At 46.4% G+C, this 26,940-nt stretch overlaps 1 protein-coding gene across 5 annotated transcripts in view; it reads left to right on the top strand.

Annotated features, from left to right (window-relative positions):
• The window catches only part of KIAA1328 (KIAA1328 ortholog), a 425,486-nt gene extending 411,243 nt beyond the window's left edge, over window positions 1–14,243 (top strand). For all 5 annotated transcript variants that reach the window (XM_070778527.1, XM_070778530.1, XM_070778528.1 and 2 more), the window contains exon 11: window positions 4,477–14,243. In XM_070778527.1, the coding sequence (XP_070634628.1) occupies window positions 4,477–4,687 (211 nt within the window). In that variant the 3' untranslated portion in view covers window positions 4,688–14,243. The remainder of the gene's footprint in view (window positions 1–4,476) is intronic.
• Window positions 14,244–26,940: the final 12,697 nt, after the last annotated feature.

Below are 26,940 nucleotides of genomic sequence, written 5' to 3'. Positions count from 1 at the left end.
CAGTCTTTAAACTCAACGTCTTATTGTTACTCTGGATTTCAATTTGCATCTCTGAATTGATTGATTTCTGGTATAATTCCTAATCCCCAATTATTTTAGTTCTATGTTTTAATAGAAAAGGCAGCTGGTTTAATTTGTTCACTTAGAATATGTCTCCTTATTTTGTATACAACAAAAACTTGAAATTGTATTTAAAAATAGGCTTCCCATTGTTTCTGATTTTAAACTAAATTAATCATCTATATGAAGAGATGAATATTAGCACAACATTGTTACGTGCCTCCAAGGAAAGTACAAACAAAGCCTGTACCTTCAGCATGAAGTAGGTCTGTCTTGCTTGTAAACAAACTTTCTTAGAAGCTGGTATCCAACTCACTCACTGGCTTGCACCCTAAATAAAGATGTTTTAGTTGAATGCAGAAATCATTGTTTTGAATGACAGAAGCAATTGTATTGAAACATTGGCTTAACGCTATGTGAATAAAAGCTGCAAAAAAATTTCTTCTAAAAAAGAAAATTTTCTGCTAGAAAGGATTTCAACTTATAGATTTTTATACCATAGAAAAAAAATATGACATTTCCATGCCTGAAATGCTAGTCTGATTTTGGCTGAGATGTAAGGGCCAGGTCAGCTATATAACTTACAAGATCAATGCAAACTGAAAATCTTTTGTTCAAAAAGTAGGATTAAAAAATGCAGTTAAAGGTACTAAACCAAAAAGTATTTTCCTTTAGGAAGAAATTTTAATTTCCTTTAAGAAGAAAGCAGGAAAGGGACCTGAAGAGACATTTCTCCAAAGAAGACATACAGATGGCTAACAAGCACTTGAAAAGATGCTCAACATCACTCATTATCAGAGAAATGCAAATCAAAACTACAATGAGATACCACCTCACACCAGTCAGAATGACCATCATCAGAAAGTCTACAAACAATAAATGCTGGAAAGAGTGTGGAGAAAAGGGAACACTCTTGCATTGCTGGTGGGAATGTAAACTGAACAGCCACTATGGAAGACGGTGTGGAGACTCCTTAAAAAGCTAGGAATAAACCACCATATGACCCAGCAATCCCACTCCTAGACATACACCCTGAGGAAATCAAAATTGAAAAAGACACATATACCCCAGTATTCACTGCAGCACTTTTTACAATAGCTAGAACATGGAAGCAACCTAGATGTCCATTGACAGATGAATGGATAAAGAAGCTGTGGTACATATCTACAATGGAATACTACTCAGCCATAAAAAGAAATGAATTTGAATCTGTTCTAATGAGGTGGACAAAACTAGAGCCCATCATACAGAGTGAAGTAAGTCAGAAAGAGAAATATAAATATCGTATACTGACACATATATATGGAATCTGAAGAGATGGCACTGATGAATTTATTTTCAGGGCAGCAGTGGAGAAACAGGCATAGAGAACAGACCTATGGACAAGTGGGAGGAGAGGGGGAGGAAGCTGGAGATGTATGGAGACAGTAACATAGAAATTTAAAATACCATGTGTAAAACATAGCCAATGGTAATTTGCTGTATGACTCAGGGAACTCAAACAGGGGCTCTGCCACAGGCTGAAGGGTGGGGTGGGGTGGGAGATGGAAGGGAGGTTCGGAGGGAGGGGACATGGGTATACCTATGGATGATTCTTGTTGATGTGTGACAGAAAACCACAAAATTCTGTAAAGCAATTATCCTTCAATTAAAAAATTTTAAAAAACAGGTGATATATGAATAATATCATAAACCTACAGTTAGCAAAAAATTGTATTTTGATATAATTTTATATAATATAAATAATAATACTTTATTAATGTGATAACTTGGTTGATCATAAAATTTTTCTGGTTCACATTTCTTCAAATTCATTTATTAGATCATCAAAGTTTATACTTTTAGCAACTTTAAGTGATATAATTAAAAGCAGATTAGTTGCTCTTGGCAAATGAAAGATCACATATAAATTTTGGTGATTTTTAATTTTTAGAAGGATCTTTCTGCTGATGCAACTGACACTGGAACTGTTAAGAATATTTTATGGACTGTGACACCATTTGGATAGATTTCTAATAAATTATTTCAAAATATAAATTTTAGTATGTCTAAAGCTGATGCTTCTTATGAAAAAAAAATTTTTTTAAGATTTACCTCTTCATACACATTAATTTAATTTAAATTTGTAAAATACCATTTTGATGTTTTCTCTAGCATTTCTTGTAAATTGTAGAGGTCATGCAAGAGACCAAAAGTCACCTGATGGTTTGGAGATAATTCAGAATGCCTATTATGCTTTCTATTACTGTATTTTAAATTACAAAGAAAAGTGAAATTTAAAACTACTCATTTATCTGTTCATTTGAAGCTTCCTATAAAAACAATGTTCTTTTCCATCAAATGCAGTAATCTTTATATTTAATTTCTGTTTCTCAACCAGTGGATATTTGCTTTGCAACAATGCAACAGCGTTTAACACCAGAGATTCTAAATGCTTCAAGAATCCTAGTGTGGCTGATATGCTGTGTTGCAGTGTCCACATGCATGCTTTTGTTTTGTAATTTACTGGCGTTTATTGCCTAAGCTCTGGCAGTTCTTAACTCCATGCTCAGGCCAGAGAGCTAATATTTTTACCTTGGGAATAAGCTCTGGGAAAAAGGCCAGCCAGCCTCCCGCCAGTGCCACCGCCACCGCCCCTCTGTCACCGTCACCGTGACTCATCTGGGCCCTGCACCCCCACCCCCACGCTGCTCTGGTGTGAAGGTGCACACAAGCAGGAGCCGGCAATCTGGCATACACACGGTGCTGTGGGCCAGAACCCACACACACGTGCCCGGGATATCTCCTCTCTCACGTGCATGCTTCCGTGTTCCATCAGACTTTATTTCTAATAGACAAGGTCAAGGATAAGATCACTAAGAATTTCAAGACAGCCACAGCAGAGCACTGAACCATGTGTGGGGCCCTGTGCAGCTATACAGGTCACACATGCTCTGCTTAGGCCTCATGTTCTGTCCATAGAAATGATTGACCCCTGTGTGAATGAATGTGGAGGGAGATCCTTTGTGCCTTTGGCTTCCAATCCTGGGAAAAAAACAATGAGACATGGGTGAGGGTGTTATCTACCATATAATTTGTTTCTCTGCTTCTAAACTGCTCTAAGTTTACTTTTTTATAAAAATGATAGACACCAAAGCTCTCCTTCTTTAGAGGGATTTCTTTAGTTTCAAATAAGTGTTCCTTTTCCAAGATTCTCCAGAAAGTGGGAGTAGCATATCAGGAAGGAATGAGCATTTATTGAGTACTTTTCACATGTTGATTTATTGTTGTTGTTCAGTCACTAAGTTGTGTCCAACTCAGTGACCCCAAGGACTGCAGCGCGTGTCCTTCACTATCTCTTGGAGTTTGCTCAAATTCACGTTCATTGATTCGGTGGTGCTATCAAACCATCTCATCCTCTGCTGCCCCCTTCTCCTTTTTTTTTTTTTTTCCCCCTTCTCCTTTTGCCTTCAATCTCTCCCAAGCATCAAGAGATGCTTTCCAGCGAGTCAGCTCTTCACATCAAGACCCAGATGGTGGGAAAGATAGAAGGCAGAAGGAGAAGAGGGCAACAGAGGATGAGATGGTTGGATGGCATCATCAGTTCAATGGACATGAATTGGGCAAACTCCAGAAAACAGTGAGGGACAGGCAGGCCTGGCATGCTGCAGTCCATAGAGTTGCACACGACTCTATGGACACGAAGAGTTGGATACAACTTGGCAGCTGAACAACAGAAACACTCTGCATATAAGTTAAATAAGCAGGGCGACAATATACAACCTTGTCGTACTCCTTTCCCAATTCTGAAGCAGTCAGTTGTTCCATGTAAGGTTCTAACTGTTACTTTTAGACCCACATACAGGTTTCTCAGGAGACAGGTAAGGTGGTCTAAAGAGAGATTTTAGCAAGTCTCTCTGACTGCAAAGACTTTGAGAGGCAGCTTTAAAAGTGCCCTGTGTGTGAGTGCTAGAAGCAAATGCCCTGGGTTCAAGTCCTGACTCAGCCCGGTAGTGGCTCTTGCTAGACGAGTTACTTCTCAGAGTCTTGGTTTCTTCATGTAACTAATGGGGACCTACCTCATAGGGTTGTGTAGAGGGTTAAATGAAAGGAAGATTCATGTAAAGCACTGAGAACAGAGCCTGAAATCTGTGGCAAATGTCACTACTAATATCGTTGCTGTTACCATGATTACTTTGCCCACTCCACAGTCTCTTTTCACAGGTTAGTAGTCAGCAGAAAACAAGGGCTTAGAGACAGACAGACAACAAGGCCCTTCTGGTGTTTACTTTCCCTAAAGTTCCCAGAGAAGGCCCTCTTATCTACGATGTGATCTGTGATCTGATTCTTGCCCTGGGAAGCCCATCTCTATGGTCTTTTTGGATTTTAATGTTCTGCCGACTTGATCATTTTCTGTCTGGGTTGTATGTGTTACAGGTATGAGACGTCTCTGTTGGATTTGGTTCAATCTCTGAGTCCAAAGACTGCTTCCAAACCCCGGCCCCATCGCTCCAGAGAAGGTGGGTCATGGAATCACCGTACTTGCCGACTCAGTCCTCTGAAATCAACCTGGAACAAGACCAGGGCTGGCAGCACCCCCGAAGACCTGGAGGAGAATCAGATTCTGGAAGATATCTTTTTCATTTGACACTGAAGCACATGCTACAAAGTTTCCATCAGAAATGAGTGGGTGTCTCTATGTACCGATCTAGGATTTTAAATTATTTAACTGTAATTGTGTCTCTCCTTTCACAAGGACCTATCTCACTAGCATCCTGTTATGTATCGAATTTAGAAATTATTCTAACAACCCAGGGTGTTTCTGATCAGACCAGTCAGTAGGTAACACATTAAGGGTGGATGAGGGTGGAGGGCAGTAGCCTTTCTGTGCTAAGCAGAGATTAGAAAATTAACAAAGAACATTTACTGCATGGCAGAGGCCATTGTTTACTCAGACTCATTCAAGAGTATTTCCTTTTCAATATTTTGCTGGAAAAGTTTGGCTCTGTTTTGTACACAAGGAAAACCTTTCCACTGAAAGATACCTCTGGTTTCAACATAGCCCCTGTGTAACATAAGCAGTTTCCGAAACATAGACCGTTTTACCTCTCCACCCTGTTTTCTTACCACGTACCTCTTTGCAATGCAGTCAGTTAATTCTGAAGCTGGAGTTGGTGCCCTTCCCATCACAGGCAACACTGAGGGCCAATCGTGAGTCAGCCTCTGCAGTCATCAGCCTGGTAGCTGCCCACCCCATACCCCTAAGTGCTTAATGAGCTGGAAATCCACCCCCCACACTCCAGCCCTTGGAAACAAGAGAGTGCTGGCCCAGCGGAGGCACTGGCCAAAATGCTTGTCCTCCCATCTGCCATTTCCTTGGGTAAATTAGAGCAGTCTCTCAGTATCTTTCCTTGACCCAAGTGTCTGTCTTATTCACCCTCATGAACTCCCTCATGAACTCCCATCAGTGGCTGCAGGCTGATAGGCTTCCTGGCCTTCTCTCTTTCCTGGTGAAGAGCCAGAGTCCCGGTCAACCAGGCCTTGCATGTGCTCTGCTCAAAGCCACTGTCTCATGGCCCCACAGAACCACCTCCACTTGCCAGATAATGTTCCCCCCTGCTCTCCCACTGGGCCCCCCAGAGAAAGCCTGTGGAAGAAGTACACCCGAAACCTCCATTCTCTGCTCTCCTGTTTGGCAGAGCTCTTGAGCTGGGTTGCTCTGCTTGCAGAGGGCTCTAGTGGGCTCTAGCAGCATCCCAAGCTGATGGGCAGTATGATGAGCCTGGTAGAGCCAGTGGATTTAAAACTGTCCAGTCCTTGGAAGCAGAGGGGAGATGTGTATTATTCAGTGACTCTATTTGGTGTAGGGGGTGTTGCTTTTTTCACTTTCCCTTTCACCAACCCCAGACATGAACTGAGACTAAGATTTTCAGTTGTTATTAGTAGCCAAGGTCAGAACATGCAGGGCAGCTTGTAATTAGTGAGACACGTGGCTTCCCTGAAGTCTTTATCAAAACTAGATTATTTCAGCCTACAGAAGCCTTCCAGAGCAGCTTCTGTGTCTGGATAAATCCAGATCTCATTGTCTTTTCAGACTGGTCCCTGTCACCTCTGCTCAGCCTTCCTTCACTTGCATCTTTTTGTCCTTTGGAGGAAGGAATGTAGCCTGCCAATACCATATTCTCAATCTGAGGGAAATATCAGGTCAGGAAAAACTAGCTGTGGTCATTCAGTTGAAAATTATTGCAGATTACAGTCTTCTCTGAAAGTTCACCCCTGTGAAAGTAATTGAATCAGTGCCATCCCATTCCAAAAGCCTTTGGAAAAGAGCTTTCTTTGGTGTGGCAAAAAAAAAAAAAAGGTGGGGGGCAGGGGTGGTGAAACAAGCTGAGAGCCCTTGGCCACTTTCTCAGTTAAAGTTAGTTCCTGAACTATCTTTCTGTTGCTCCGTGTGTCGTGACCACCTTAAGTGTACCCAGATCCTTCAAATCACCCACAAGCACACTTTCCCCTCCTGGACACCGGTGTCCTCACTGCTCTCTGGAGTGAGAGGATGCCAGAAAGACCACGAAAAGGCCTGTGATGTCTTCAAGAAACTTGTTTGCCTTTACAAGAATCATAAGTAGGCTCTAAACTAAAGGCTTTTGGGGGTCACATGCCACAAAATGGAGTTTAACTGCTTGCTTACCTCTCCTGAATGAGCAATCTGGAACAGCAAAGCTGGATTTTCAGCAGAGCATCAGTCAGCCTGTTCTTCATGTGCTGCAGCCCCCACCAGTTGCCCTTCTCGATCCTGCAGGCGTTTCCTCGGCGTCAGGGCAGCAGGATGTGAATCTGTGTCTGGCCTAACATCTTCAGTATGAATTCAAAAGCATATGTTAACATTTCAACCTGTATCTCACTTTGAGATCTATATATACACGTATGAAAAGGTTGTTTTAGAGCCTCGAGGCTTTTGTGAAGCCCAGAGGCGTAACCTAATTGCAGACTAAGCTACCTAGGGAGAGGGTCTGGCACACAGGGATCTGCCTTTCCTCTCAGTAAGCGCTCCCGACAGTGACTGGGAGCACTTACCCAGCCTCCAGCCACTTCCCCAAAGCAAGGCTGGACACGTGCGGGGGATGCTGCTGGTGTTCCCACTCCCCCACCCTGCTTCCCACAGTTCTAGGAGAGAAACGCCAATCATTGTTGGCAAAATGGGGAAGGACGAATGCCAACCGATGCTCCTTAAGTAGGGCCCAAGGTGCGTGATCTCAAAAGCCAAGTCTGCCAAGGGAAAGGTTTTCCTGGCGGTCACCCTTCCTGGAGGCACGCTTGTGTTCACAAACCTGACCTCTGTGGTGGGGGCTTGTCTAGAGCGTCCTGAATGTCATGGGAGGGAGAGGCTCCCTCCTCCTCCAGGGGCACTCCTTTCACTTGACTCGGCTCTCATACAAGAGATTTCCTGGTCTCAGACTCCAGGGAGGGGCCAGGCCTAAGGAGCAGAGCCAGACGAAGTCTGCCATCATTAGGGTGGGGGCTCTGACAGACTCCCCCCAGCTCACCTTCTATCCCCACCTCAGGGTATGTTCTTTTTAATGTGGGCCAATGTTTATATATATCTATATATATACACACACACACATATGAGGTTTTATGGTAATAAATTCTCTCTATGGTTATTCTCCCCATGTGGTTTTAATACTGAATTGCTCCTTGAACATCCCTCATCAGATAAGTGGAGTTTAGCTTGAAAACAAAAGCAGAGCCTCGGGTTATCATTTCACTTAGTATTTGTTAAAGCAACAGGAGCTTATGGTCAACTGAAAGAAACCCACATCTTGTAGGTTTCCTGGCTGACTCCAGCTCATACCCATCACATAAACACTAGGCTATGTGGTCACTAGAATGGAGGATTCAGTCTCTGTGTACTGCTGAGAAACTGCTCAGTAAAGAACTGTCTTGGCACTTGGACACAGGAAAAATAGTCCTGGAGGAGAAAATGGCAACCCACTGCAGTAGTCTTGCATGGACAACCCCATGGACAGAAGAGCCTGGTGGGCTACAGTCCATGGAGTCACAAAGAGTCAGACGTGACTTCGTGACTAAACAGCAAACAGTTCGCTTTAGGTGCTGGGAAAACATCGGCGAGGGTTCGCATGCCTGAAGTGCTGAGTTTTGAGATCACATCTATGGATTCAACTAAGACAGCTAAAGGCCCTATCCTGTCCCGGCTTCCCTAGCCAGCTTGGCACCTCCCTCTGAACCAGGGGCCTTTGCAGCTGCTCCTCAGAGACAGAAGTGATGAGAGCAAAGTCATCACTCAAATGGCTCCCAAGCTGAAAATGAACTAAGTAGAGTTTGACCCGATTGAAGTAAGATTACTCTTGAGTCTAGGAACAAGGCCTGATCCTCAGAGGAAGAATAAACTGGTAGCCAGAGAGCCCACTTCATAAGTTGGTAACCAGCCACACGGTTCCTTCAAGTTTCTCAGATTTGCTATTCAAAGTGGGTTGTTCCTGAGCCCCTAGAGTTCCATTGTTCCATTCAGAACTGGAACCTTTTACCCTCTCAGGCTTCAGCCTCAAAGCTCACTCATATCCAGCTCCACCACATGCATGCTCATAATTGAAGAAGCACCTGGAAAATGTGCCCGGGTCCTTTTCTGCTCTCCTCACCACAATTCCATCACCTTCCAGATTCACAGAAGTCTGTGGCTAGATTGGACCTTAGAGCCCATAAAATCCATCACTTTGGTTTTACAGATGAAGAAAGTTCAGAGAAAAGCGAGCTCTCATATCCTGCCAGTGGTAGGTCTGGCCACCAAGCAGGCACATCCCCCCACTCCACCCCCCCCCAACCCCCACGGCGGGACATCACTGCTTTGATGTATGTTCCAAGATGAACATTTTTAAGAATCTCAACTAGGATTGAACATTCCACCGCCATCTCTTGTAAGTTGAGCTTTTGTAGACTGCTTGGGCCAAAGCAGGCAGAAACATAGCATGTCCTTTCTCCAGGGGATTTAGGTTGGTAACCCTCAAGGAGTGAATGCCACCATCTAGGACTTCTTTCTGTTCATGGAGGTGGAAGCCATGGGAAGATTAAAGAAAATCCCTGGGGAAAAGCTAAATCTCTCCAGGTGGCATAATGGACATCACTGTCTTCTGTAAATAATAAAGGCTATTACAGCCCTAGTTAGGACTTCTTCTAAAAAGACAGTTGGCAAAACGAGAGTGAGGTCCACCTTCAACTGGCTGGGGGAGGTGGTAGATGTAAAACCAGTAGGAATGACCTATATCATATGTGATCAGTAGGGCAGCCAACTACTTTGGCCATGACCTACCAAAACCCAAGCTTGTCTTCATTGTGGTCTTGGTCAGTTGAGTGGCTCCCCTGGGTCCATCATTGTGTCACATGCTGTTGACCCCACTAAGGAAGAGAATAACAGCACAGGTTATGGAACTAATTGGGCTTTCCTGGTGGCTCAGATGGTAAAAGAATGCAGGAGACCTGGGTTCGATCCCTGGGTTGGAAAGATCCCCTGGAGGAGAGCATGGCAACCCACTCCAGTATTCTTGCCTGGAGAATCCCCATGGACAGAGGAGCCTGGAGTCACAGAGTGGGACACGACTGAGCGACTAAGCACAGCACATGGAACTAATTAGATCTTACCCAAATCTCAGTTATACTGCTTCCTAGCTGATTACTCTGAGGCAATTTATTAACCACACTAAACCTAAATTTCTTAACCTATAAAATAAGGATGATAATGCATGCCTCATAGGAAGGTTATAAGAGTAAAATTCAATGAGGTAATGTATGAGTTAGTCACTCAGTCATGTCTGACTCTTTGCGATTCCATGGACTGTAGCCCACCAGGCTCCTTTGTCCATGGGATTCTCCAGGCAAGAATACTGGAGGGGGTTGTCATTTCCTTCTCCAGGGGATCTTCCTGACCCAGGGATCGAACCCGGGTCTCCTTCATTAAAGGCAAATTCTTTACCATCTAAGCCACCAGGGAAGCCCTTAATGTATGTGAAGGGCCTAGGAATAGTCCCTGACACATATAAAGTGTTTCACTAGTGGTAGCTATTTCTCAGCTAACTAACAGACTAGATAGGAGACAAAGCTTCATACTTTACATTTTTAATTAATTTTTGTTGAACTATGGTTGCTTTACAATGTTCTACTTTCTGCTGTATAACTGTTAAGTGAATCAGTTATACACACACATATATTCAACTGTGTAGAGTACCTTGTGCTGAACAGTAAGTTCTCGTGAGTCACCTATTTTATACATAGTTCATACTTTAAATTTTTAACAATAATAAAGTGAGAGCTCAGTCCACGTCTGACTCTTTGCAACCCCGTGGACTGCAGCATGCCAGGCTTCCCTATCCATCACCAACTCATGGAGCTTGCTCAAACTCATGTCCATCAAGTCAGTGATGCCATCAAACCATCTGACCTCTGTCGTCCCCTTCTCCTCCCACATTCAATCTTTCCCAGCATCAGAATCTTTTCCAGTAAGTCAATTCTTTGCATCAGGTGGCCAAAGTATTGGAGTTTCAGCTTCAACATGAGTCCTTCCAATGAATATTTAGGACTATTTCCTTTAGAATTGACTGATAAGCAAGAGTTATCTCAGTAAATCTCCCAGTGACTGGTAAACACTATAGTTTCAGATAGCAAATTGCTGGACTGAGTTTACTTAGAACTTGTGGGAGGAGGCAAAAAAGGAAAGAACTGTAACCTGGGCTTGGGAAGAATATCTAAGACGGATGAAGGGTAGGGAGGGACGTGGCCGGTGGGAAAGTGCAGAAGCTGAATGTTCATTGGTGAGAACACTCAAGATGTGCTTTGAAAGAATGCCTCTGCGGTCACAGCTAGTAGTTGAGGTTCCAGACAAGAACACATGGGCATGCACTGAGAGAAATAGGCCAGGCCCAAATTGTGAAGGCTGCTGGATGCCAGGCACTGGAGGTCCATCCTTCAACAAAAGGCCGTGAACTATTTTAGAATCACTTGTTCAGAAATATCTACCATGCAGGGGTGTCAGGCTGTATCGGGGAGCGGGGGCGTGGATAAGAAAGGGAAGGAAGGAAACCAGTACTGCGTGCCTGCTAAGTGCTGAGCAAGGTCTGTAGATGCCTCACTTCATTAAATCCTAAAACTTGGGTGGCAGTAGCCCCCTGTTAGAGATCAGGAAACTGATCTTGGAGAGGTTAGGTGTTGGGCCTCAACTGCTAAGTTGTGGAGCTAGAAGAGGCCTGGGAGACGAGTGTCAACTTCTGTGGGTGTGCTCTTTGTACCATACAAGCCTTCCTCTAGACTAAGCAGGTAGCACTTTAGGCTTGTTATGCAGCTGTTGCACAGGTCAGATGAGGTGCTGGGAGACCTGTCACTCCATGCTAGGATTGGATAGAAGGCTGTAGAGTAGAGATGCTGCTATTAGGATCAGGCTTCCTAATTCCACCTCCCAAGATTGGACCGTGGGACAGCCTACCCAGAGGAGAGTTGGGACAGCAGATCAGACAACCTAGGATTCACATAGCTTGCCAGGGACTGAGTTGGAAAGAAAGACCTTGAATGCAGCACATAAATCAACCTTTCTCTGTTGAGAATGTGCACAAAATGAAGTCAGATTGCCCCTGACTGGAAAGATAAATAACAGAGCATTAAGGAGAAAGCAATGAGCACGGGACACAGAAAGAAGTCAGAACTTGCTCCATTGGAGCTCCCTTCATGGAAACACTGGACAGGAGGGTGATAAGATGCTGAACCCCAGTAGTGGCAACAGTGATATCAAAGAGGAAGATCTTACAGGAAAGTAAGAAATTTCTCTGAACCCGCATACTTTGCTGAAGGGAATGTGAAATGGTACAGCTGTCTTGGAAAACAGTCTGTAAGTTCCTCAAAAAGCTAAACAGAGTTACCATATGACTAGCAGTTGTACTCCTAGGTGTAGACCCAAGAGAAATAAAAACACTGTTTAGTTGCAAAGTCATGTCTGACTCTTAAATTCATGTCCTACCCTTTGCAGCCCCATGGACTGCAGCATGCCAGGTTTCCCTGTCCTTCACTATCTCCTGGAGCTTGCTCAGACTCATGTCCATTGACTCGGTGATGCCATCCAACCATCTCATCCTCTGTTGCCCCCTTCTCCTCCTGCCCTTAATGTTTCCCGGCATCAGGGTCTTTTCCAATGAGTCAGCTCTTCATATCAGGTAGCCAAAGTATTGTAGCTCCAGCTTCAGCATCAGTCCTTCTAATGAACATTCAGGGTTGATTTCCTTTAGGATTGACTGGTTTGCCCTCATTGGAGTCCAAGGGACTCTAAAGAGTCTTCTCCAACACCACAGTTCAAAAGCATCAATTCTTTGGCACTCAGCCTTCTTTATGGTCCAACTGTCACATCCATGCATGACTACTGGAAAAACCATAGCTTTGACTATATGGACCTTTGTCAGCAAAGTCATATCTCTGCTTTATAATTTGCTAAGGGTGTCATAACTTTCCTTCCAAGGAGTAAGCATCTTTTAATTTCATAGCTGCATTTGCCATCCACAGTGATTTTGGAGCCCAAGAAAATAAAATCTGTCACTGCTTCTGCATTTTCCCTTCTATTTGCTGTGAAGTGATGAGCCCAGATGCCATGATCTTCGTTTTTTGAATGTTGAGTTTTAAACCAGCTTTTATCACTCTCCTCTTTCACCTTCATCAAGAGGCTTTTTAGTTTCTCTTCACTTTCTGCCATTAGAGTGGTATCATCTGCATATCTTGATTTCACCTTGGAATTCATCCAACCCAGCATTTTATATGGTGTACTCTGCATATAAGTTAAATAAGCAGGTGACATATACAGCCTTGACGCACTCCTTTCCCAATTTTGAACCAGTCTTGTTCCATATCCGGATCTAACTGTTGCTTTTTGACCTGCATACAGGTTTCTCAGGAGGCAGGTAAGGTGGTCTGGTATTCTCATCTCTTTAAGAATTTTCCACAATTTGTTGTGACCCACACAGTCAAAGGCTTTGGCATAGTCAATAAAGCAGAAGTAGATATTTTTTCTAGAATTCTCTTGTTTTTTCTATGATCCAACAGACGTTGGCAATTTGATCTCTGGTTCCTCTACCTTTTCTAAATTCAGCTCGAACATCTGGAGATAAAGACATATGTCTATAGAAAAAATTTTACATGGATATTCACAGCAGCATTATTTATAATAACCAAAAGGTAAAAACAACCCAAATGTCTATTAGCTGATGAATGAGTGAACAAAATGTAGCGTATGGGTATGTGGAATATTCGGCAATAAAAAGGAGGGAAATGCAACCTGCAACATGAATGAACCTTGAAAGCATTAAGCTAAGTGAAAGAGGCCAGTCAAAAAGACCTCGTATCGTATGACTTCATTTACATGAAATGTCCAGATGGGCAAAGCCACAGGGACAGTCTATTAATGGTTGCCTAGGGCGGTAGGGGATGGGGGTAATGGAGAGTGACTGCCAAAGAGTGTGGGATGTCTCCTGGGGTGATGAAAACGTTCTAAAAATTTATTGTGATGGTTGCATAACTGTGACTATACTAAAAGCCACTGACTAAACTGTACCCTTTAAATTAGTATATTATATGGTATGTGAATTAGATCACATAAAACTGCCACAAGAGAAGTGTCCTGGGGCATTGGTTGCTGGGTGGCAAGGAGTGCTGGGAAGTCACGAGCAAACACCTGATCTCCGAGGCTCTAAACTGGCTTGAGTGAAAGCTTCGATTTGTGAGGTGTTGGGGAGAGCGATGCATCCACAACCGCTCATCTTAGAAATCAGCCTGTGAAGGAAGGAGAGACCGGAAGAGCTGATGGAAGAGAAAGTTCAGACTGGCTACAGGGTGCTTTTCCAAGTTAGAGGGGCCTCCTCTCGATTCCCAGACTGGTCCCCACAGGTGTTACCAAGAATCCCTGAGCAATTTTCATGATTTCAGAAAGTCGGATGGAAACCTTCTGTGTCTGCAGAGAAAAGCTGCACAGGCCAATTGTATTACTTCTTTATGTTGTAATTAATAAGTAAGTAATCTTTATTACTTCTTTATGTTGACCTGGAAATCACTCTGTCAGGGTGTGATACCCTTGGTTATTGTGGGGCGTGGATCACCTCTGATTTGTTGGGGTATCTTTATTATAATGCATGAATCTGTGCTTAATAAACATGCATATAAACCTATATATGCGTTTCAAGAAACTTTCCTTACGCGGGATGCATGGGGAATCATCAAAGGAGCTCCCTAGAGATGCAGAACTCAGGGACTGCTAGTAACAGGAGAGAACCAAGACAAGGATGGGAAGAAACTGAGATGGGGAACAAAAATAACGTCACTGCAGCGTGATGATGCGGGAGGGACAGAAAGAGCCAGGAAAGAAGGACCAGAAAGGGAGGAATATGTACAAAACCTTGGGCTTGTGAAGTAGAGGCCAGTGGGTGTGCCAGGAAAGCATCAGAAACTCATGAAGCTCTTACCGTGTGCCAGGCTCTGGGCTGGGCCCTGAGGGTCTTATTCAGTCCTTATGAGATGTAGCCTTTTTTCGTACTTTGAAAAAATTATTGCATGGGGTTCTTCTTGGAAGTCACCTCAAATCCTTAATAAGGAATGAGGCTGGGCACACACATCTATGCACACCTAAAATTTGAGGGTGATGTCACTGGCACCGATAATGAAAATGTTTTAACAAGACTTACCCAAGGTTGTCAGAGCATCGAGTAGAGCATTCCAAATAAATAGAGTGCAGACTTGGAAACAGGATCGGGAGGGTCATTTCTCACGTCTCTGCTCTCCTACGCTCAGTCTCCACATAGCACCGAGTCCTTCTGCTTATCAGCCTGCCCACTGCTCACTTTTCTAGTACAATGGTCTGTTGGTTGACTTTCCTGTCCAGTGGCCCAGATTCATCCTTACATGTGTGACTTCACCTCTCTCTGCTTCACTCTTATCTTAAATGGGGATCGTAATGGAACCTACCTCACGAGGTAGGCGAGGTATTTAATGAAGGTTAAATAAACTAGTGTCTGGAGAGTGCTTGGCAGAAAATAAATCAGTGCCCAGGGAGGGTAACGTGTTATTACTATCCTGCAGAAAACTAGCAGGGCCGTCATCACAGCCTGGCTTACGTGAGAGGTAGTTTCCTATCGCCCTTAGAGAGCCTGGACTTCGAGCACAATGCTCTAGGCTCTTGGTGATTTGGCTCGCTGCAGTCTGGAGACCTCCAGCCCCCTTTTCCCACTCTCTCTTTCTTGACTTCTGGGCTCTGACTGCCGTGAGCTTCCCTTAGTGCCTGAGGGCACTGTAATGTTCATTTCCTGACCTTCTTAGGAGCTCTCTTGGCCCTTGGGCACCCTTTCTCCCTGGGTACACAGTGGCACTGTGCTGGGTTGCCTATGTATCTGATTCCTCCTGTAGACTAAGGCCCCAGGACGGCCAGACTAGGACGTCAGTCTCATTCATCAATGACTCCCCAGAGCTCTTGCTGGCACACTGCAGGCTCTCAGTGCTTATTTCTCAGGTACATAGATAGGGAAGGGGCATGGGAGGGAGGGAAGACGTGAAACAGAGCTGTGTTTCCGAAGTCCAGCCCTCTTGGCACTGTTCCAAGCTGCTCACAACTCTTCACGAGGGAGAGTGGGGCCTGGGACGCCGCCACTGCACCCCCACACTGATGAGCCTTTTCTTTCTGAAAGAAATCTGAGATTTGTAACTTCCCTGCCTCAAGTGCAAAGGACCCTGCAGTGCTTGCGGGTCAAGGAGCACACCCCCAAAAGAGACACCCCAGGTTCTCGGCACCTCACCCGCATCCCTTCCCACCTCCCCTCCCTCCCTGCATTCTGCTCCCCTTGCCACCCGCAGCCTTTGGGCACCTCCCAAAGACACACTGCTTTTTCCTGCCCGTGTGACTTCCAGGCCCCTCTCTTTCCAATGGATCTTTCCAGACCGGCCTCTGCTGTCTCTGCTGCCCTGTTTTCCTGACTCCTCACCCCCAGGCAACAGTATCAAACCTTCTCTCCGCTCCAACTGTGCCTGTAGAGCTGCTGTTACGGCCTGCCTCCAGCTGTGCTGTATTGTTCTATGTACTGCTTATCCGTGTCAACAAAGGTCTGTCTAGTCAAGGCTATGGTTTTTCCAGTGGTCATGTATGGATGTGAGAGTTGGACTGTGAAGAAGGCTGAGCACCGAAGAATTGATGCTTTTGAACTGTGGTGTTGGAGAAGACTCTTGAGAGTCCCTTGGACTGCAAGGAGACCCAACCAGTCCATTCTGAAGGAGATCAGCCCTGGGATTTCTTTGGAAGGAATGATGCTAAAGCTGAAACTCCAGTACTTTGGCCACCTCATGCAAAGAGTTGACTCATTGGAAAAGACTCTGATGCTGGGAGGGATTGGGGGCAGGAGGAAAAGGGGATGCCAGAGGATGAGATGGCTGGATGGCATCACCAACTTGATGGACGTGAGTCTGAGTGAACTCCGAGAGTTGGTGATGGACAGGGAGGCCTGGTGTGATTCGTGGGGTCGGAAAGAGTTGGACACGACTGAGCGACTGAACTGAACTGAACTATCTGCCTATGTTCATTGGATGGACTGAATGTTCATTGGAAGGACTGATGTTGAAGCTGAAACTCCCAATACTTTGGCCACCTGATGCGAAGAACTGACTCACTGGAAAAGACCCTGATGCTGGGAAAGATTGAAGGCGAGAGGAGAAGGGGACGACAGAGGATGAGATGGTTGGATGGCATCACCGACTCTATGGACATGAGTTTGAGTGAACTCTGGGAGTTGGTGATGGACGGGGAGGTCTGCCATGCTGCAGCCCATGGGGTCGCAAAGAGTCAGACACGACCAAGTGACTGAACTGAACTATCCACCCAAGTGTCTAAATGCAGCCTACAGTGACCTTGGAATCCATGTGGCCTCACTGCTTGTGAGCTGTATACATTTAAGTAAGTCACTTATACCCACTAAGCCTCCCATGTGATAACTTATAGTAGTATTTGTAAAAATGGAGATGCCATCCCTACCTTACAAGTTTGGTGCCTGGCATGCTGACCTAGTCCTGGAAACCAGCCCAGGGGAAAGCCAGACGATCAGGCCAAAGTGTCCATGAATGTAGAGCAGGCAGGGTGTCCGGAGGAGCCCGAGAAGGCTCTGAGAGGGGGCTCCTTGGAAGAGAAGGAACCAGGAGGCCCAGGAGGGAAGGGCTGTGTTGGATTTGTGAGAAGTCGAAGAGGTGGCTGGCTCGAAGCTAGAGCCTCATCTGAGATCTGGACAGGGTGTTGGCGCTGGCCTCTCCCGCCCCTCCTCCACAGTCCACACTTGGTGACCATGACTGGCACGTGGCTGGCACTGCCACAGAGACCACAGTCGTGGTCTGGGCTACCAGGAGGCCTGAGGCCCACGGGGCTGCACATGCGCAGCAGTTGTAAACTTTGTCCTTCTCTTCCCCTTTTTTACCCACTTTCCAAGTGGGCTAGTGGTAAAGAACCTGTCTGCCAATGCAGGAGATGCAAGAGACACGGGTTCAGTCCCTGGGTCAGGAAGATCCCCTGAAGGAGGAAATGGCAACCACTCCAGTAATCTTGCCTGGAGAATCCCATGGGCAGAGGAGCCTGGTGGGCTACAGTCCATGGATCGCAGAGTCGGACATGACTGAGCAACTTCACCTCCACCACCAGGTTCTGCGGTGGCTTGTCTGGTGCTGAGGTGAGTGACTAGAGGAAAGGAAGTCACTTCCCCGCCTCGTGTGGCTGCCAGTCGAGACAGGATGAACCCCAGCCCGGGTTGGTGGCGTTCCCCTCCCAGCTGGAAGTGATTTAAGCTTGTTGGATTTATATAACACTGAGGAACGGTAAACTGTGTAAATTTGCTATGTTTTCCAGGGACAGTTATTTATGGAGGGGCATTTTTAACTCAAGTGCAGAAGTGTTAAATCATTATAATAAATCCATGCTATTCAGACTTTCTTACATTGTAATAAATTTTTTTCTAAGCATGAATGAGGAGATCCATGCTTCCTCTAATATACCATTATGTATTTCTTCTCAAAATGACACAGCTTACTATATCAACTTGGAGAATAATAGAAGATTTACTGACTCAGAGGGGGAAAAAATGTTGAGTAGCAGTGAGTCTGAGAAGGGACTTGGGAGCGTGACCCCCACGCTGAACTCTTTGCTGGCCTCTTCCCCAGCCGTGTGCAGCCGCAGCAGGGGAAGACCTGGCTGCGGGCGCCTCCCCAAGATCCTCCCCAAGGGGTTCAGCCAGAAATCCAGTCACCTTCTGTTCCATCCTGTCCAAGGAGAGGTGTTAGGATGAGGTTCTACAAGACATGAAAGCTCCCTCCCTATGATGTGAAATCCCTTCCAGAAGCATCAGTCTAGCTAGAGAGCTCCCCTGCCCACAGTCCTCTCATCACCTGCCTCACCCCCCTCCTCACCTGGATGCCTAACTGGGCCAGAGGATTCACAGCTTTCATCAGATTCTCAAAGGACCCTGGAATCCAAAGAATTTGGGAATCACAGGTCTTCAGGAAACTCAGAAGCATCTTCGGACTGTCCACTAGGTACCAGACAAAGTCCAATGGCGTGGTCCCGGCAGCACCCAGGAACTATGTCAAGCTGCAGTTAACACACCCAGAGGTCAGTGCAGGCCCAGAGGCCTGAACGGCAGCCCCTGGGAAGGGGACTTCCATCAGCATTTCCCAGAATATAAGATTTCATTGCTGGGCAAGGGCTGGAAGGAAGAAAGGAAGATGCCCTGGACTGAGGAAGAGTGTCAAAGGCATGGAGACAGGGACCCCAAGGTAAGGGAGCTCATGGACAGCCTTGCAGGCTAGTTCTGGTGGTTAAGCTTGGAGAGCAGCAGGGCCCAGTGGAGAGAGACCAGCTGAGATTCCAATATGCAGCAACAGCTTCCGGTTTACCTAGGGCTCGGCCGGAGGCTGGGGTTCAGGTCTCGGCTCTGCAGCTATAACTGTGTGACACGTGCAGTTTCCTTCACCAGCAAACTCTGCCTGGCTTGCTAGATGTAGACAGCACACACCTGCACAGCCGGCTCACAGATGACCTGGGGATACAGCAAAAGGATGCTCGGGCATCTGCTGGGTGAACAACTGTGAAGCACTTCCTAAACATCAGGTCTTTTTATCATTTATCTAGTGGCTGGTAAGGGGCAATGGGCCCTCTGAAGCATGGAGACCTGGGGCTTCCATGACAACCAGGCAAAGCTACACCGGCCCGCTTCCTACCCGGCGCTTACCCGCAGCCCATCACCACCCCAGGCAGTGCCCCCAACCCTCTTCTCGGCCTTCAGGACAGCAGCCCACTGCACACCTGCCCGTTTCAGAATGCTGTTTACCTCCATCTCTCTCCACAGCCTGGGCTGCCTTCCCCAGAGTCAGGACTGTGCTCTCATCACCACCTCATACCCTTGTGCAGAATCGGACCCTTGCCTTGAGGACAGTCCAGAGCAGACAGAGTCAAGAATGGTTCCAGAGCGAGGACCCTGGAGCTGTGGTCCACGCACCTCCATCAGGGGGGCCTGCAGGCTGCCCACAGCCCTTCCTTCTCCCCTCCCGTCTCCACTCTCCACCTCTAGGGTTTTCAAATCTGTCCCTTCTCTCTTCAGAACTAAAGATGTTGTGTTTCTTGCTTTGCTAATCAGGCTGTTCCTGAGGATGGGGATGGGAATAGGCACCCCCTGGAGCCAGGATGGGGTAGCAGAAACCACGGTGGCCCCATCTCATCGCCCATGACACGCGCTGCTCATGTCCACGTTGGAGGGTCTGTCCTCTCAGATTCCCAGGGAAGCAAGGGTAAGTGGAAAGGGAAGCGGGGGCAGGGTGGTCCCTACAGCACCCAGTCTAGATGGCTGACAGCTCTCAGGCTGACCCAGCTGATGGTCAAACTGGCCACATTTTTTTTCAAACATTTTATTTTGAAGTCAGACCTACAGAAAAGTTTTAGAAATAATACAAAGAATCCCTTTACATGAACACCCTTCACCCATATTCCCCAGGGTTAACATTTTAACTCAGATTCACTCTATCTCACACATATATAATGCATATACCTCACACATGTATTATTACTTTTCTTCTGAAATATTGGAGAGTAAATTACAGACCGCCTACTCTCCCTTCCCCTAATAATTCAGCATGTATTTCTTAAAAACAAGGACATTCTCTTCCATACCCACAGGACAATGATTGAAATCAAGAAAGTAACATAAATAGAACGCTATTTTCTAATCTGCAGGACAGATTTAAATTTTGCCAATTTTCCTTTTTTTTAAAATTTTTTAAAGTTTCCTTTCCTCAAATATCTTTCTGACAAAACAAAAATAAAATCTCGGCAGGATCCAGTCTGTGCTCATAAGTTGCCTTTGGTTGTCATGTCTCTTTAGATGAGTACCAACTACTTATTCTGTAGGATGTCCCCAATTTGCACCGGTTTGCTTTCGTGTGACCAAATTCAGGTCTGCGTTTTCAGCAAGAATTTAATGATGTTGTATCATTCTCAGTAATCATACAGGGAGGCCCATGATAGCTATTTCATTCCAGGTGATATTAACTTTGATCACCAGGTTAAGATGATGTCTGCTGGGTTTCTCCACTGTAAAGTCACTTCCTTTCCTGTGTAACTTATAAGTATCTTGTGTGTGAGTCAGGAAGGGCATTACCTGAGACAATGTAAATACCATTTCTCATCTACCCTTGACCCAGGAGTTTCAGCAATCGATGGCCACATGCCACTTTTTTCTTTTTTTCCAAACTTACTTTCTGTTTGTTTTTAAATTAATTTATTTTAATTGGACGATAGTTACTTTACAATATTGTGATGGTTTTCACCATACGTCAACATCAATCGGCCACAGGTATGCCTATGTCCCCCCATCCTGAGCCCCCACCCACCTCCCTCCCCCACCCCATCCCTCTGGGTTGTCCCAGAGCACCAGCTTTGGGTGCCCGCTTCATGTTCTGAACTCAAACCAGTCATCTGTTTTACATATGGTAATGTACATGTTTCAGTGCTGTTCTCTCAAATCATCCCACCCTCGCCTTCTCCCACAGGATCCAAAAGTCTGTTTTTACATCTGTGTCTCCTTTGCTGCCCTGCTTGTAGGATCGTTGATTTTGTCTTTCTAAGTTACATGTATGTGTGTTAATATACAATATATGTCTTTCTCTTTCTGACTTACTTCACTCTGCATAATAGGCTCCAGGTTCAGTAGAACTGACTCAAATGTGTTCCTTTTTATAGCTGAGTAATATTCCATTGTGTATATGTATCACAACTTCTTTACCCATTCATCTGCCGATGGCCATCTAGGTTGCTTCCATGTCCTAGCTATTGTAAATAGTGCTACAGTGAACATTAGGGTACATGTGTCTCTTCCAATTCTGGTTTCCTCTGTGTGTATGCCCAGCAGTGGGATTGCTGGGTCGTATGGCAGTTCTATCCCCAGTTTTTTAAGGAATCTCCACACTGTTCTCCATAGTGGCTGGACTAGTTTGCTTTCCCACAAACAGTGTAAGAGGGTTCCCTTTTCTCTACACCCTCCCCAGCATTTATTGTTTGTAAACTTTTTGATGCTGGCCATTCTGACCTGCGTGAGATGGTACCTCATTGTGGTTTTGATTTGCATTTCTCTAATAATGAGTGTTGCGCATCTTTTCATGTGTTTATTAGCCACCTGTATGTCTTCTTTGGAGAAAGGTCTGTTTAAGTCTTTTGCCCACTTTTTGATTAGGCGTTCATTTTCATATTGAGCTGCTTGTATATTTTGGAGATTAATTCTTTGTCAAACTTACTTATTTTTAATTGAAGGAAAATTTGCTTCAGAATATTGTGTTGGCCTCTGCCACACATCATCATGAGTCAGCCATAGGCATACATGTGTCCCCTCCCTCTTTAATGTCCCTCTGACCCCATCCCACCACTCTAGGTTGTTACAGAGCCCTGGTTGGAGTTCCTGAGTCATACAGCAATTTCCCATTGGTTATGTATTTTACATATGGCAGGGTATATGTTTCCATGTTAGTCTATCCATTCATCCCACCCTCTCCTTCCCCCCCGCCCGCCCATGTTCATAAGTCTGTTCTCTGTGTCTGCGGCTCCATTGTTGCCCTGTAAATATGTTCATCAGCACTATCTTTCTAGATTCCATATATATGCATTAATATATAATATTTGTGGTTTTTTCTGACTTACTTCACTCTGTGTAATAGGCTTTAGGTTCATTCACCTCTAGCATTGACTCAAATGCATTCCTTTTTATGGCTGAGTAATATTCCATTGTATATATGTACCATAGTTTCTTTATCCATTCATCTGATGGACAGCTATGTTGCTTCCAAGTCCTAGCTATTGTAAGTAGTGCTGCAATGAACGTCAGGGTACAGCTACATGGCATTTAAATCCGTAGTCTTCTGCTGTGTTCCCACCACCCTCTTTGACGGTCCCAGTGCTAGGAGACAGGCTGGAAAAGGAGACAGTTATTGTCCTCAGGACCTTCAGCTGGAGAGGGAGCTATAGACTCAGAGCAACACAGGACACTGTTAACAAGGGCCGGTGAAGTGTCTCCACCCTGAGGGCAACAGGAGGTCAGGAAATAGGTGCTTAGTTTGAGCTGAAGACTCCTGAAGATGAACCTGAACCAAGGGCGGGAGAATCTGAATGGTCAGAACCTTGGGAAAACAGGAGAAGCTGTGTCCATAAGCCATCTCTGAGGGCCCCAATAGGACCAGAATCCCAGGAGGGTCCCTGTCATCTCCAGCTCCCCAGGTACTAAGAAGACCAGAACCACCAGGCTTCCTTGTGATTCCTGGTCAGAGTTGGGGAAGCTGAGACACAGGGGCCTTGCCAAGAGGACACAGGTGTGGGGTGCTTCGGGAGGACTCGTGGGAGGCAGCTCCCCCCGCCCTGCCGCCACTCCACACCTTCTCGTTCATTCAGCAAACATCACTGAGCACCGACTATGTGCCCGACACTGAGTCAATGCTGAAAGTACAAAATGCTCTCAAGTAGTTCTTGATTAAAAGGGATGCTGTGGGCCCAGAGGCCTCGTCAGGTCACCCAGCTCTCCGACAGGATAGCAGGGGTCCTCTGCGCAGTTGAGAGCAGAGCAGAGCAGAATGGTGGGTAAAACCCTGCTCGCCCCTGTGCAATCATCTCATCCTGGTGCCTCTCATGTTGAGAGCTTGGCTGAGGGCATTCAGGGCTTCCCCGCTCTGCACCTCCTCTTTCCCCTCCCAGCACTCAGCAGAGAGCTCTGGGCACAAAGGGACTGGGCCGAATCCTTGAGACCCACCCAGGACACCTCACTTTGCAGGGGAAGAAACTAACATGGAGGTCTGAGATTTTCCAGGCCGGTCCTGTCTCCACTCTTCTGCCCTGTGGTTAGGCCGCCTGTCTCTGAGGCTTATAAATACAGTCAGTCAGAGGCTTCCGAATGAAGACTTCTTATACTTGTGCCTTGGAAAGGTAGCCCCCTCCAAAGTCATACAGTGATTATAAGCATGGAACCTGCTATCTGGGACTGGGCTCAAACCCCATCTCTGTCAAACCAGGCGACTTGCAGCACGCCACTTAAGCCCGTCTGTAAAACGGGGCGTAGGCTGGTTAGGAAGGTTAACTGGGATGGTGTCAGTGAAGTAGCCAGGACGCCGCCTGGCCTGTCAGTAATGGCTTCGTTTTAGACAAGGCTGTGCCTTCCCCAGCATGATCCCCACTTACCTGAGGCATCTTGCAGGTCTTTAGCATCTCTGGGGTCCTTTGTTCCTCCATAACCCTCTCCCTCGGGGTCTGTTTAACCCCTGCTCACCTTGCAACACTCAGTCCAAGTGTCTCCTCCTCTCTAGTCTGAGCTACTGGCATTGTCTCATCAGGGCTGCCCCAGGCCCCTGCACAATTCACCAGGCTGTCCTGCCGCCGTCTTTACCAGTCAGGGAACCGTGGGAGGGGACAGTGCCGCTGATTTTGAAGCTGGGATCCACTACTTGCTTCCAGTGGGATTTTTTTTTAAACTTGTGTATTGTGGTTTAGCCAACTAACAATGTTGTGATAATTTCAGGTGAGCAGCCTGACACTGTTCAGGGGCACTCAGCTGTACATGTACATGTATCCGTTCTCCCCAAACTCCCCTCCCCTCTAGGCTGCCAGACAACACTGAGCAGAGTTCTAGGTGCCACTCGGTAGCTCCTTGTTGGCTATCCATCTAAAATAGAGCAGTGACTTGCAGTGTGATTTGCAGCAAATTATGTACCTTCCCAAGCCTCTGGTTGTTCATCTGATAGCACCTTACAGGATGACTTCCGGGATTCGAGAACACACCCACAACACACTGGCCTTGTGCCTGGAAGGTGGCTGCGTGTGTAGTCTTCATCACCCCACCCCCGGTCCTCATCACTGAGCGGGCACTGGATGTGTGCACTCGGTGGAGTGCTAAAGGAACAAATACACTCCCAACCCAAGGTGATTCGCATTAAAAAAAAAAAAAAGCATAACTAATTAAGGCCCTAGTCTCACCCAAAGAAAAAGGCCTAATGACAGGATCTGAGGGCCTGAGCAGGGCAGGAGTGCAGCAGGGCAGGGGTGTGGGGTCTGCTCTGTGGCCCTCATGTTAGTTTCCAGGAGCTGCCTGTGCAGAGCGAAAATGCCCCACAGGAGCCTTGTTTCCAAAGCCCCTCTTTGGACCCCAAGAGGGCCCTGAGTGGAGGGCAGAAGGGAGATGGGTGGACAGCACCCAGCTGCCCTGGATTTCCTGCCATCCTAATGCCAAAAGCTGAGCCCCAGGACAAGGCAGGAGAGAAGGGCAACAGCCAAGAAGGTTCATGTGGAGACTCTGGAGATGAGGGCCATCTTTGTGCCTTAGTTAGTGGATCGGGCACCTTCGGAAATGGTCAGTTTCCCCTTGATTTGGAGTGATGGTGAACCAGTTTGCATTCATCTTGCTGCTGCTGCTAAGTTGCTTCAGTCGTGTCTGACTCTGTGCGACCCCATGGACTGCAGCCCACCAGGCTCCTCCATCCATGGAATTTTCCAGGCAAGAGTACTGGAGTGGGGTGCCATTGCCTTCTCCGGCATTTATCTTATCAACATGCTTATAGTTTTATCCAGAGTTTAGCGTGCTGGGGAAAACCAAGCTGACATAGCTCACAAGGGTTTTGAACTTCAGGTAGCAGCATAAAATGTTAATAAATGCTCCATTTATTTCCATTTACTTTCATCTCCTTGTTAATAATAAAAGCTAACCAGGCCTTTGGGTTTTTTCCTCTCTCCCTCCACTCTGACCCCACCATCAGGTGGGAGGGGCACATCCTGCATGCCCTCACCTGTACAAGCACTGGGCCAGCCCAGATAATCCAGGAGGGGAGGGAAGAAAAGGACTGACCTATGTCAATAGAGGCAATGCCATTTGCTAAAGGTAAAAATTAATATTATTGAGAAAAAAAAAGTGAGAAGGAGGGACAGGAAAAGAGAGACACGAGAGAAGGGTTGGAGGGGAGCAACTGTGCAGAGAATTTACAAGTGAGGGAGACAAGACGCAGAGGCTAAGAGCACAGCTCTGCAGACAGCCCTGGGCTGGAACCCTGACACTGGGTCATCTCGGTGGGGACTTACCCTCTCCGAGCCTGGTTCCTCATCTGTCAAACAGGGATGATAACACTGAGCTCAGAGAATCAGATAAGATTGTAATTAAGCAGCTCTTCACAGTGTCTGGCTCAGGACAAGCACCTCAGCAGTGACTGCTCCCCCATGCCTCAAAGGGATGTGCCCGGCTGATGAGTGTGCTGGAAAGGACTGGGTTCCCCTGCTCAGCCAGGGGCTCCTGAGCAGCCCCATGTCTGGGCTCACTTCCTGGGAATCCCACCAGCCAGCTTCGGGCCTGGGCCTGGCACCACCTGACTCTGGGTCTCCTTCCTGATAACTGAGTTCCTAACACCAATGCACACACATCTGCACACTAAAGACCAAGGTAAACAAGACATCTGGTAACACTGGCTACCTTTGGAGACAGGAATGGGTGACTGGATTCAGGAGTGGAAAGACTTTTTATCATACGCCTTTTCATATTTTTTGAATCTTGAAATATGTGTTACCAATTCCAAAAACTATATAAAATTTTTTAGCTCAAAGACCAAACTGACGTGCAGCCTGAGGCTCTGTGAACCAGGAGAGGATGCCTGCAGACACTGACAGCCACAGTGGTGTTGGGGAGGCTCATGGGGAAAAGAAAGGGCAGAGAGAGAGGAAGGGGCAGAGGACCGCTGTGAATAGGGGTCCCCAGGAAGGTGTGTGAGCAGTGAGAGACAGAGAGGTGTGCACCCAAACGTGATGGATTCTCTGGGAGTGTCACAGGCTCACTGAACTTAGAGAAAGTGATGGGAAGTGGCCTGGCACCAAGTTCAAGCTCACTTGGTTGGGACGTGAATTGTCAGTGGGGTGTAACTAAGGAAAGGGAAGGAGGAGGGGCTCAGAGCCTGAATTACTCATTCTGAGAATCTGTACTATTCAAGAATTTGCAACTCAGAGGATCCTCTGGATGGGGCGTGGTTGTGTGTAGCTGTGTCTCCTTTACTCCTCACAGCTCTTGGGGGTGGGGCTGTATTGGTATACCCATTTCAGAGATAAGGAAACTGAGGCTCAGAGAGGTTAGATCAGTTTTCCAAAACAACACCAGAGATCTATGCATCTCTTCGAAGCCCTTCGAAGCCCACGCCTTTTTCACTCTGACATACAGTCTCCCACCCTCCTCCTGGTCTGGGCAGATCGTGGTTAGATGTCCACGAAGATACAAGGTAAGACAGAGACATTCAGGGTTCCCTGAAGAGATGAGGAGCTAGGTTAGCGTGAAGAAAAAGAAGTTGGGGTGA

Source organism: Bos indicus, chromosome 24 (genome assembly GCF_029378745.1).
Source record: "Bos indicus isolate NIAB-ARS_2022 breed Sahiwal x Tharparkar chromosome 24, NIAB-ARS_B.indTharparkar_mat_pri_1.0, whole genome shotgun sequence".
Classification (NCBI taxonomy): Eukaryota; Metazoa; Chordata; class Mammalia; order Artiodactyla; family Bovidae; genus Bos; species Bos indicus.
Note: the sequence above shows the minus strand (reverse complement) of the source record. Positions and strands in the feature narration are given on the sequence as shown.